At 37.6% G+C, this 13,839-nt stretch overlaps 1 protein-coding gene across 1 annotated transcript in view; it reads left to right on the top strand.

Moving 5' to 3' along the window:
- col6a2 (collagen, type VI, alpha 2) overlaps nt 1-13,839 on the top strand; it is a 34,615-nt gene that overhangs the window by 15,737 nt on the left and 5,039 nt on the right. The window contains exons 18-30 of the mRNA XM_030161223.1: nt 376-438; nt 1,767-1,829; nt 2,524-2,586; nt 2,683-2,733; nt 2,821-2,919; nt 3,007-3,069; nt 4,991-5,026; nt 5,128-5,173; nt 6,394-6,546; nt 6,661-6,755; nt 8,485-8,666; nt 10,288-10,466; nt 10,558-10,596. Coding sequence (XP_030017083.1) covers nt 376-438; nt 1,767-1,829; nt 2,524-2,586; nt 2,683-2,733; nt 2,821-2,919; nt 3,007-3,069; nt 4,991-5,026; nt 5,128-5,173; nt 6,394-6,546; nt 6,661-6,755; nt 8,485-8,666; nt 10,288-10,466; nt 10,558-10,596 — 1,132 coding nt within the window. The remainder of the gene's footprint in view (nt 1-375; nt 439-1,766; nt 1,830-2,523; nt 2,587-2,682; nt 2,734-2,820; nt 2,920-3,006; nt 3,070-4,990; nt 5,027-5,127; nt 5,174-6,393; nt 6,547-6,660; nt 6,756-8,484; nt 8,667-10,287; nt 10,467-10,557; nt 10,597-13,839) is intronic.

Raw genomic sequence — 13,839 nt, 5'->3', positions numbered from 1 at the left:
ATGTGAAATTCAAGAATTAACGAGAGAATGGGTTTGACTAAAAAGGAATATTTGTCTTAGAATACATTCACTTTACAGGTTCTATTTTGTGGAAGATTTATAAAACTATTATATAAATGTACATAAACCAATATATATATATATGTGTAATAACACTTAATCATATACCTTGAAAACATCAGCAAACCGGCACTTTTGTCATTTATTTTCCAATTAATCTTATGAAAATATGTAACATTTAGCACATTTAATCTCTGAAGCAAATCATTTCTAAAAAATTGTAGACCAGTGTAATAAGTTTAAGCCCTTTTTTTCTTTTAGTTGTGATGCTGTTTTGCGCCACTAGGGGGTCTCAGTGCTGATTTTGTGTTTCAGGGTGAAATGGGGCCTGAGGGGACAAGGGGACTCCCAGGTGAATCAGGAAACAAAGGAGCGAAGGTGAGGAGGACGCTCTTATGTCTTCATAATGTCCCTATAGCACAGGTGTCAAACAACAAAACCGGCCCTCCAAAGGGTTAAATCCAGGACCAGGATGAATCTGCAAAGACAGTGATAATCAAGTTGTATCGATCACAAAGCTAAATTCTATATTTTTCAGTTCCAGATGCCTGTTACTAAATGTTTTGTGTATTTGTCCACCGTGATCTGTAAGTTGTAATGTACAAGAGTAAATAATAAGGCGAGGCATAATATGGTTTTAAAAAATTGCAATTATTTTGCTTAATAAATTTCAGGTTGTTCATGGAAGTTCAGGTTATTTACATTTTTTGTTTAAGGATAGTTTGTAAATGTAATACTTTTTTACTAAAACAAAAAGAAAAATTTAGAGCTGTTGTTATTATTGCCCTGCCCCCCTGAAGGGGAGGCAAGGGGTATTGTTTTTGGTTCGTTTGTTTCTTTGTGTCTTTGTTAACACTTTAGCAGTAAAACTATTGGTTGAATTTATGCCAAACTGGGTTTATATATTGCTAATGACCCAGAATAAATCTGATTACATTTTGGAACAGTAGATCAACTCATTAAATTTTTTTATGAATTTTTCAAATCTTTATTTTCCCTTTACTTATAATGGGTGAGATTTCAAATGTCTGTAGCAGCAAAACTATTGCTTGAACTCATACCAAATTTGGTATATAGATTGCCAGTGAACTAGAATAAATATAATTACATTTTGGGGAAAAATAGGTCAAAGTTCAAATTTTTTATGAATTTTTTCAAAACTTTTTTTTTCCCTTTTACTTATAATGGACCAAATTTCAAACGTCTGTAGCAGCAGAACTATTGCTTGAATCCATACCAAACTGGGTTTATAGATTGTGAGTGACCCAGAATAGATGTGATTTTATTTTGGGAAAAGTAGGTCAAAGTTCAAATTTCTTATGAATTTTTTAAATCTTTTTTTTTTTCCCCATTTACTTATAATAAACGAAATTTCAAATGTCTATAAAAGCATCAATTTTGTTTCAATTTAGTTCAAAGTTGGCACATATATAGAGGCAAATGATATGCTGACACATAGACATGATGACATCAGCTGGATTGATGCCAAAATAGGCTACAATATGTGCGAGGGGCAGGGTTTATTGTGCCTGGAACCACCTGTTTCTAAGTTGTTATACTATTATTGTACCAGTCCAGCCCACCTGAACTAAAATGAGTTTGACATCCCTGCCCTATAGTCACACGACAACTGCACAGAATCATAAACTCTTTTCAACAAACTCTTACCTCTTGCATCTATGTTCACCTGTCTCCTCTGTGGACAGGGAGACAGCGGTCTTCCAGGACCCAGAGGACCCCCAGGATCCCCAGGAGAGGCCGGAAAAAACGTAGGTCGCTCATAATCATTACATAAAAACATACATGGAAGACCCACTGCACTGTCTATCCACTTTAAAGCTATAATCTGTAACATTTCTGCTTTAAAATGTCTAAAAATGAAGAGGCCCATGGTATATTGAGTGTTGCCTTGTTTATTTCTCTTGTTTACTTAATCACTTATTGTTATTTTATTCAGTGTAGAAGCCCATTTCATTTTGTCACCTGTCAATGGCGTCATATTTAATGTTTCTCTGTTATTGAGCCTGTTTACATGACCATAACAATCTGATAACTGGGACTAATCATATAATTGTAATAATCGGATCTGATGCGTTTACATGCACTTATCGGATTCCTGTCGGAGTATGTATGTATGTCGTGATGATTGACTCAAACTTCCTATTTTTAAGTAATAAGTTTCCGCTTATGTTTGACTATGTCACCTCTGTTTTCTACAATTTATTTCTTTTTACACATGTGCAGATGGAAAAGAACTAAATAAATCAGAAGACACTGAAGTGTTAGGGAGAAATCCAGGTGTTAATATGATTTCTCAGCATATCAGATTAGACTGTTCTGATCACTTGAAGAATAACTCCAGAAATCAGATGTATTCAGAGTTTAATGATCCGAGTTTTAATGTGCATGTAAACAAATTCAGTGTTTTGATTGATTGACCCCTAGTACTTGATTGTGTTGTAGGGTACCAGAGGTGACCCTGGTGATGCTGGGCCAAGAGGAGAACCTGGACCAGGTGGACCAAAGGTAAGTCTGTTTTTGCTTTTGTGTGTTCCTGTTTCTGTATCTTTGTGTTGAGCATCATTCTGCAGTTCTTTGACTATTTCTTTCATCTCTGTTCAGGGAGATACTGGAAGACCCGGTTTTAGTTATCCTGGACGAAGAGGAGATTCGGTAATGAAGACTTATATTTATCCTGTCACATTTATCAGCCTCAGTACCACCCTTTGCTGATGAAATGTTCTGGTTGTGGTTCTTCAGGGTGAGAGAGGAGAGAAGGGAAACCGTGGACCTCGCGGCAGCAGAGGAGACTGTGGGTCGAAGGGTGAGCCTGGAGAAAAAGGACCTCCAGGAGAAGATGTAAGTAACTCCTCACAGTCTGGAAATAACGCAACAATAAGGAACAGCTGGAGCTACACATCCCTGATATTTTATCTCTGACAATAGGGTGAGTCAGGGCCTCAGGGTGAACCTGGTTTAAGAGGTCCAAGAGGAGAAGGCGGACGTGATGTAAGTATTTAACACTATATTTTACATTTAATACAGATATATGAAGGTGTTTACTTCTCAGAGATGTGATGCAGATGAAGCACAGTTCAGATTGTACATAGATTTAAACAGCAGCATCATAACAAAAAACATGATTTAAGCCTGTAAAGCCTGAACCATTAAATCATTGACAGAAAATTCCAGTTATTTGAAACTGGAGCCTTTATTGGTTCTTTTGAACCACCAAAATTTTTTTATCAAATATCAATTTCCATGTATGAGTTTATATTTTGTATCATATTTGATACATCAGGTCTCAGTGCTCAAATATTATTATTTTTGAGCAAACAAAAACATAATATAACACAAACATACCTGACAACTTGGTAATTCCTTTTCAAAATTGGCAAAGTTCTGCCTCCTAACAATCTTTTAGTGTCACTGGAAAGGCCTCTGGTGAATGAATTCCTCCCCCCTGGTGGATTATCCATGTATTGCATGTATCTATTTGTATACATCAGGTTTTTCCAACACAAAAAATATCGCACTGATCATGTAGAGGGCTTCAAAACTCATGCATCAAATATGATACGTTCGGTGTTAAATAGAAGGCAGATCAGAAGCTCCACCACTGTGTCTACAACTGAAACTGCAAACCTGTCATAGTAAACATTATGCCTGACTAGTCATTAATCTGCCAGATGAATTCATGTATAACATTTTTTACAGTTTTCAAGGTATTGAATCAAGCTGCCACAAACATTTAACCTACACTGTACCATCTATGTCTCTTTAGTTATATTCTCATTTGTGTCATTCATTATAAGATACTTAAATCCAACTCTGTGATGTTACCCTTCTATAGTTTGTCTATTAAAGCCTGATGTAATGGATGACTCACAGTTTAATCAATTTTTCCATCTACAAGAACTAAAAAAAACATTGCTTCCTTGTCTAAAACTACTTTATATGTGGAATATCTATAAACAACAGTAACACTAGTGAAGTGATGAAGTAAAATGCCACTAACAATGAATTGAGAAACACCCATTTTGAATATATTACAACAAATAAATAGGTTGCAATTGAGCCTTTATTGAGCAAGAAAAGTCTCCAGAGGAAGAAATAACTTAGATTTTGCAATTTTTCAATCCAAATTTATTTATAATGCACATATAAAGACAACATAATTGACCACAGTACTATACAAAAATCGTTTAACTACATAAAAACAATAAAATACAAAAATATACTAAAAGAGAAAAGGATTTGAAAGACTAAAATACATAAAAGACATAAATACAGAGTAGAGACACAGAGTCAAACAGAACCAATAACACACTTATGAATGAGTTTTGTGTGCTTTTATGCATTCCATGATTTCAATGATTTTAAAAAGAGCAAATATTTAATAAATTGTGTTAATTTTATATATTATCCAGGCCTAGTTTGACTAGAAATGTGCAGGATAGAGAGGATAGAATGATACCAGTGGAATATCTAAACCTCTTTTAACGTCTACTGACATGCTATATGGAATGTAAACATCTGCCTAGAACCCACTCATGATAATGGATAATGGACTCTGAATATCAAGAAAGATGTCACAAAAACTTTTATTCAGGCCCCTCACTGGACGACATTAAAGGTCGACAAAGATGCTAAATTGGTTTCTTTTTTATGACATTGCCTGTAAATATCTGTTATTTGTTCTGTAATGAAATGTCAGATTATTATCTTATTATCTTATTACAGACATTAAGATGATTATCTGGCAAAATAAAAATTAGGAAATTTTAGACATTTGCTCTCTTTACGATAACACTCTTACAGGCTTTTTATTTGATGTAATGTTCCACATGAAACACAGAACAAAGATAACCTGAGTTGACCCGAAATGAAGGGAAGGATGTGATTTTATCTTGTGTTTGTTCTTCTGCAGGGAGATCCCGGCCCAGAGGGAGACCCCGGCCTCACTGTGAGAATCTATAAACAAACCACTCTGTAATTTCTGCCATAACAACAAAGACACACAGAGAATGTGGCGGGTGTATTGATGTATTTGGTTTCTTTATGCAGGAATGTGACGTGATGAACTACATCAGGGAGACCTGCGGCTGCTGTGGTGAGTTTAGATTTAGATGAATTTTATTGATCGTTAAGGGAAATTACTTGGGTTGAATCCCAATCCACCTCTTGGCCCCTCCCCCTTACCCGTACCCCTCTGTTTTGCACGTACACATGAAGGGGTAGTGTTGTCCCGACTCTTAACCTCCTAAGACCCAGGAAGTGTCAGCAAAGTACAAGCTTTTTATTTTTTGTTAAATAAGTGCCTATATTGGAAACCTCATGATGAAACAGTTTTTTCAGATGCAGTTTTTAAAATTTTTATGGAATGCCCTTTGTGGTGGACGGTTTTCTTTTCTTTTTTTTTGTATAATTTTGTGAAACTCTTGTCCACAAATGTGGACAGTGGGTCTTAGGAGGTTAATTAGACAGAGGAGAAGGGCTAAGGCAGAGGGCTGTATAACCTTTGAAACGGAGATATTTCAGGACCACACTACAAACAGAGGGGTAGGAGAAATTTCCCATAATTCTGCTCAAATCATTGGCCAGATGGAGGTAAACACAGCTAAAAAGTGCAGCAGTGTGATGAAAGAAACACACAAATGTACCTATTTTCTTCGTAAACAACTTAATCATTTGATCAACTGTTTAATGCTGTTTCAGTGTGTTATAGATCGCATTTCTGCGGTTTATAGTTGATAGCCCTAAAAAGATTACCAAAGCCCATGGAACAGAGATGGTTACAGCCCTGGTGGCATGGTGAATACTTTCAGAAACAAAATTGTCGCATCTGTTAATAGCGGCATCGGTGTCTGCTGATGACGTAACAGGTCTGGAAGGGTTGTCCCATTTCATAGGGGAATGTTTCAACCCCTACCCCTTGCAGCTCTGTTTCAACAGGTAGTGCTAAGTGCAAGGGCAAAGGGTTAGGGGTAAGGGGGAGGGCTAAGGGGTGAATTGGGATTGGGCCTTGGTCACAATAGCTCAGTTGTACACAAAAACACTCTTGAAAAAACGCAAAAAAAAAAAAAAAAAAAAAGGAAAGTAAGTGTGAGGAGATAAAAAGCAATAAGTAATATGAACAGAATACACTAATAAAGCAGAAAAAAAATAGATTTGCATATGTATAAATCTACAGGAAATGAAAGTAAATAGAAATAGAATTTTAAATATACACTATATACATACAGATGTGAAAGAGTTTAGTGACTGTTTGTGTGTGTTTGTGATCTGAACACATCCTTACGTCCTTGTACAATCTGTGTTTGATGTCTACAGACTGCGAGAAACGCTGTGGCGCCCTGGACATTGTGTTCATAATTGACAGTTCAGAATCCGTGGGTCTGACAAACTTCACCCTGGAGAAGAACTTCGTCATCAACACCATCAGCAGACTGGGGTCTCTGGCTAAAGACCCCCAGGCAGAGTCAGGTAGACGTGCATTTGTTCCATATTTGTTTGCTTTCTTCTTACACGACAACTTAATTAGTCTGTGCAGTGTCAACAACTCGTCTGCCAGCAAACCATGTTTACTTGTGCTTCCAGGCATGAGGGTGGGAGTGGTTCAATACAGTCACAACGGAACCTTCCAGGCCATCCGCCTCGACGACCCCAAGATCGATTCACTGTCTGCTTTCAAGGTCTACCCACGCACAATCAGACACAAACACATGTGCAGCCTGCTTTGAAGTGTAATATTAGGGTGTAGCAGAGACAGCTCTTCAATTTGTCCAGATGTTTTGGTTTTTTTTAAATTAATAACGGCTGATGTGCTGTTTGATCACAAGTGTTGTCTGTAAAGCGCAGAAGGCAGATGGTAGACAGAACACTTACGGGTCAAAACACGGTATTTGAAATCTCTCTGATGGGACATTTTAGAGACAATTTGACAGATTGATGTTGCTAAATGACCCACATTTTTACTTTTAAATTCATTTTTGCTTAAGTTGGACCATAAGGGATTATCCAAACCAAGGATCAACTTTATATTGAACTAAATGTTGGAATGGCAATCAATTAAAGTTCACTCTCTGATGGGACATTACTGTGTTTTGACCCAGTAGTAATAAACCAACCAGGGGCTCTGTATTGATATGACAGTCAACAACCAGTGATTACTCTTAAGGGCCAGTAAACAGGAGATGAACGGTGACACATGTGCACTGCAGACTCTCAACAGCAGCCTTGGTAGCTGCTGGTGCTCCTTATTTTTTTTTTTATTCATTAATTTCTTTTTTTTTTAATGCAGAGTGCAGAATACTTCAGGCTACAGGAGAAAAGAGGACTGATTTATAAGCAAAATTATCTCTTTTTTTGATTGCCACTTACTGTCTTTTGTTCTCAAATCTCTTTTTTTGTTTGCAAATCTATTCTAATTGATTGATGAATGAAGAAACAAACGTCTGTCCATACAGGAGCTGAAATCAGGGGAGTTTAAGAATATACAGTTTTCATTCACAGCTCTCTCCTCTCAGTCCAAATCAACAAACTTTTCAATGAAGGGTAGAGCTGTAGAATGACGTTCAGTTCAGTTTATTTCAAATATGCAACAAAACAAAGAAAGTAATCCTACTTTAGTCCAGATCACAAGAAAACATGAAAAACGTATACATATATATGAAACAAAATATACCTTCATTCACATATTGGAAAAGGAGTGGGAGGAAGTATAACTTATTTAATCCCACCCCTTCTCCACACAACAGTTCATACTTTAGCTTCCTATCAGCATAAGGCGGTAAGAAGAGTCAATTCCCTTGGTTGTTTTGTAAAGTTAACTCCACTTATCATTTTCACATACACACACACACACACACACACACACATACACACCTATATTGACATACCAGAACAATAAATAAATATACGTACATCTTCGAAGACAACACAAAATGGATCTCTTCTGACAGAATTTGTGGAGTGATAGGTAATTAGACCTGTCAATCCCCACCCCCCCCTCCCCCATCAAACAAATCAAAAACAAAAATGGACTCATGCAAACTACTCACATAGAGATGTTCTGTTTATGAAAAAAGAATTTGAAGGGAAATACCTCATCTTAGTATCATATGTTCATCAGAGTTTTAATTACGTTTTTGGGTGGGATGCAGATTTTCATATTGCAAAATGGGTCATGCTATTCTGTTAAGGAATGGCTGGTTTTGGCAAATAAGATAAAGGGAAATTAATCTTTCAGTTCACATTTGCAGTAACTTAATTTTTTCGAGCAGCTAGGTAAATTACCTTGAATACATCTTTAAAAAAAAAACAAACAACTCCACCTAAAGTATATGAGTGGCCGTTACATTAAGTATCATCAAAACTCTCAAGTGTTCGGTACTTACAGTCTGCATGTACACGTCTCTTCAGGACGCAGTGAAACGTATGGAGTGGATCGCTGGAGGAACATGGACCCCATCAGCTCTGAAATACGCCTACGACAACCTGATCAGAGACAGCCGCAGATCCAAAGCCAACGTCACTGTGGTCGTCATCACCGACGGACGATTTGACCCCAGAGATAACGATGCACTGCTCACCTACCTCTGCAGGTGCATGACTCTGAAGCCGTATTTAGATGGTTAAAATAGAGCTGGTTGGTCTACAATTTTTTATCTGCTTCAAAGATAAAATATGCTAAATCTTTGATGAAATACAAAGGACAATTGTGCTTCTGACGTTTTCAAGATACAGGACAAAGTGTTATTGCATACAGTATATGTATAGGTTTACGGACATTTATAATAATGATAATTATAATGATTTAGATTTCTATAGTGCTTTTCAAGGCACCCAAAGTACTTTACATTATTGATCCATTATTCATTCACTCTCACATTCTCACTCTGGTGGTGGTAAACTACATTTGTATCCACAGCTGCCCTGGGGCAGACTGATGGAAGCGTGGCTGCCAATTCACACCAAACGCTCCCTCCGACCACCACCGAACATTCACACACATTCATACACCAATGTGAGGGACACTGGAGGCAAGGTGGGGGAGGTGTCTTGCCCAAGGACACAACGACACAAGACTAGGGATTCAAACTGCCGAACTGGTATTGGACGACCCGCTCTACCTTCTGAGCCATGGTTGCCCCCCATTTGTATGATATAAAGATTTAGAAATCTCATAGTTGTGGGAATCTGAAAAGTACATGTATTCTAATGTCCAGTAGGTCTGGTCACTCAGAGACAAATATTCTCTAATTAATTCAAAGACATTGCATTTTGACCCTATACTGTATCTTAAGAACTATTCCCATCAACAACTTTCACCCAAATTTGGTATAGGTTTACAACTTTTATTCTGGAAGCATTTTTCTTGTAGACCAATGATATTCTCCTATACCCAGACCTATCTACACACTCCGTTAGCTCTGAGCCAGTGTTGTATATAGGTCTGGCACTCTCCACTATCATTCTGGTATATGGGTAGACATTATCTGGGTTGTGTGGCCAGTTCTTGGGCAGCACTGAGGGCAGGATACAGCGACAGGACGCTTGCAAAATAGTGTTGGGAGAGAAACTGTTTTGGTGGAACATGTGTACATGAAGAAGTGCTTTGTAGAATTAAAATGACTCAATTATTACAGAAGAAAAGGGCACATAAAACAAAGTGTGTCTTGCCATTTTCAGGGTATAGTTGTAGCTTTGTGGTTGTTGTACTTCCACTAAGCAAGGAGGACTTTCAAAGAGATAATGCACAGACTGAAGAAGAAAAGAGTGACTGCATGACAGAAATATTCACCTTTATTCCTGCAGAGATCATCCAGATAACCAGACTAGATTAGAGATATTTTCTGATATAGTTTATGATATACTATATGTTGCAATTTTTTTTTTTTTTTATGTGGGAAAAATTTCACTTGTAGATAAAACCATGCAAAGACATCTACACTGTAGCCCATAAAGTTGGAATAAGTTTCAGACACACTCCTATTTTTTTGCCTATTTATACACTTTAATATTCACCTTATAAAATTGATTAAATTTTTGTGAAGTTTGCGCTTGATGTTAATGATATAGACATTTTCAGGACAAGTGTTAATATAAATATAATAGAGTGCATATAGTATCTCCCAGTCCTAACTTTGTAAAATGACTTATTGAACAGAAAACTTGATCCCTGTTGCTAATAAGGATTTGTGTGTTTACTGGTGGAATGCGCAGTGACCCCAGGGTCGATGTCAGCGCCATCGGTATCGGAGACATGTTCGACCAGATCGAGGAGAATGAGAGTCTGAAGAGCATCGCCTGCCAGAAACAAGGCCGGGTGTTGGGCATGAGGCGCTTCGCAGACCTAGTGGCTGAGGAGTTTATTGACAAGATTGAGACCGTACTCTGCCCAGGTACGTCTAAATACACAAACTGAACCAAGCTTAAAGCAGACATTTTAATTTTGGATCTTGCTCTCTGATATTCTGTTTGTCTTTTCTTCAGATCCTGTTGTTGTTTGCCCTGAGCTCCCTTGTAAATCAGGTAAGACTCTTAAACAATTTATATAATACAACTTTAATTTTGTCTCATCTTTTAAGTTTTTGAATATTGGTTCAACATTTAGATCTTTGTAACAATATTAAGATGTAAATGTCCTTCAAACAAGGCTTTATAGATTGTCTACAAGCATCTGAAACCTTATTAGCCGCTTTACACTTTCAGTATAAACTTTATCCATCGCTGGGAGAATGGTCAAGGTTAGGACTTTTGTCTGAATATTTGTGTCACTATCCCTGTTTCTATGGAAGATTTTGCCCTTTGCTTTGACTTCAGGCTTCTTGTGGTCAATAAGAGAAGATATAAATACTTGGTAAGATCTAGTTTAGTCAAAGCATATTGATGCCGTAGGGTTTTTCACTTGGAAAATGTACCATGAAAGAACCTGGTGTGACTGGGGTTCATTTCTACCTCTGATTTGTGAATTACTATTAGACTTCCTGTGATTTTTCTATTGACATTTAGTATAACAGCACTTCAACACTGATCATTTTGTTTCAAATCTATGAAAGAAGCTAAATAATTTAAGCAGTTGACTAATTTCCAATACAAAAAAATACACCAGCTAAATTATGGATCAAAAGATAAAGTATTGAAGTCAAATTTCCATGTTTTTAGGACACCATTATCACATACATCTGCTATAAATTTGAGAAAATCCATAGTAATTTATAACTGAACCAAGAGAAGAATGGTATAATGAGAAACATGTGGACTTTTTGGTTCTTATTGACGAGGAGGAAGGTAAGAATCACTTTTAAGGGTTTCTAAATCAGTAAAACATCTGGTCATTACAACCTCTAGAGGAAAAGGCAGTTTGACGCCATCATCATCAGCAAAGTTAGAGGCAGAAAATGCATTTCAATACCACATCATGTCTAATAACTATTTCTAAAGGTGTACATTATTTACACAAGTCCTCATATCTGCAAATCTCGGCAATGTTACGGTGTACTGAATTTCTGTGGTTGTAATGTCACTACAAAAGACTAAACTTGCTGTTCAGTGAAACTCGGTTTACCTGTGGCTTCATAATCGACTGTGTTGATGCGTCATCTCTGTGGGACTCCGCCCACAATGTTATTCCGCCCACTTGTTGCAGGAAGGGGCTTCACTGCAGGTCAAGCCCCTCCCCCTTGGAGGCCACAGGCAGTGGATGGCAGCCCCTCATTGGTCCCTACCTCTTTGGAGGGTGTGGCCAGCCTTCTGAACAACCTGAGCGAGCATCAGTATGGGGTTGGCGTGGCAACCATGGCATATGCAGCCCAGAGAGCCAAACTCGCCCAGGGAGAGGACAGACAGCAGTGGACCCAGATGTTCATCAACTCCTTCAAATATGTCTATGGAGACATCATGGGGGACCCAGAGAAAGCCACAAAACTCTGCTAATGCTATTATGCTAACCATGCTACCTCGCCATTAGCGTCTTTATTGATGCCAATAACTAATAAGCTTAATGCTGGACATGAAGTGGATTTTATTATTAAAACTGGGCATTTTATTTAAACTCTGAAGGTGCAATCTCCACCTGGGCTGATGCAAAACAATCGCATGACTTGATGGTGATCATGTTTTAGCTTTCAGCGCGTCTTTTTGTATGATTACTGTATACGATGGGCCGAAGGTCAACATGAAAAGTCATGATGTTCCCAAAACAGACGCCAGAATTGTATTTTTCTGAAAACCAATATAGGTCTAATTTCAGTGTTTCTGAACCAACTACCTTAATGCATCTAAGAGGGTGAACAAACCCTGGGCAAAACTGTGGTAATTTCATTCATCCCTAAACTAATCCAGGTCTGTGTTATCATTTAGAAGGACTGACATTTTGCAGGGACCTGTCCTGTGTAAAATATTCAAAGAAACTCACATTTTCAGTCTGATCTATAAGAGGAAAGTCTAGGGACCCATACTGAGATAAAGTGACGCTTGTTCCACAGTTTGTTCATAGAAATGCACATTAATGCTGAGGCCTGAGTGACAGACAGTGACTCACACCGCTGGAAATTCATAACCATACATTAGCTTTAAAATAAATGCCTATCTTCGATGTTCAGACCCCACCCCCCCCCACCCCCCCCCACACACACACACATCTGTGTTAACACACCTGAGATTAACCAGAAACCTCCATCACAGAACAGATTTTGTTAAAGGATTAGTTTTAGTCCTCTCAGACCACTTAAATGTCAACGCGACATCATGAATTGTGTAAAGATAACACACCACGTTTTATTGGCGTGTTATCTGTGCGCATTATAAGCTTTCAGCATGTATATTTATGCTGTGTAAAACTGCAGGCCATTAGCACGATTAGCGGCTAGTGCAATTAGCGGTTAGGGTTAGGTTTACGCCAAATGCAATAAACTGGTGTCACATACAACGCAATTTCATGAGATTAGTCTGTAAATTTCATCATGCTGAAAAGGTAGCCTAATTATGGATATTTTTCCGAAGTGACAAAAAAGTAAAAATAAAAAACCACTAAACACTGCAACTCAAAACAGTTGTAGGAAGTGTTGTTGTATCAGCATAGTGTTACAAGACAAACAGTGGAGTGGTGGATTTTGTTAAACTTAAGATAGATGCAGGAAAAATTACTTCTAGATATTCTTTCAATGGGGGGGTAGATACATATCAATGGTTTGCAGAAATGTACAACAGGACCGTTTCTTCTGGCGACTGTGTTGATGCCTCCTTTAAATGTTACTGAATTCACATATGTACATGGCGCTGTCAAAAAAACAGAGTAATGTGAGACATATCATTTTTTTGCCACTTTTTTATTCATTTGGAAAGTGCATCTCATTAATTTGTCGGGGTGTGTAGAGCCGTTCATACTGTTACTGTGTACAGTGGCTCTTTGATGAAACCTCATTTCCACTGTGAATCACGAGCTTGCTGAATCACTCTAATGACTTGTTTTTTTTGGGTTTTTTTTGCTGTTTTGCACATGTCCATGGTTACGGCCTTTACTTTTTTTTTCCCTGTTCTCTGTGAATGACTCATTTTGGTGGAAAGGCCATTACATGTGGAACATATCTGGTTTTATACATATCACAGAATCCTGTAAATGAGTCAGATGTTTGTTTAATAGATTTGTCACTGACGAGGATAGAAGTATAATGTGTTATAATCTTGTAATTTAATGGGGAGTATTATAGTACCAGTTAATAATAGCTTTGATTGGTGCATGTTTATTTTATTTTTTTGCATGCTAGCTCTATT

The sequence above is a fragment of the Sphaeramia orbicularis genome, chromosome 17 (assembly GCF_902148855.1).
Source record: "Sphaeramia orbicularis chromosome 17, fSphaOr1.1, whole genome shotgun sequence".
Classification (NCBI taxonomy): Eukaryota; Metazoa; Chordata; class Actinopteri; order Kurtiformes; family Apogonidae; genus Sphaeramia; species Sphaeramia orbicularis.
This window is presented reverse-complemented; position numbering and strand designations above follow the sequence as displayed.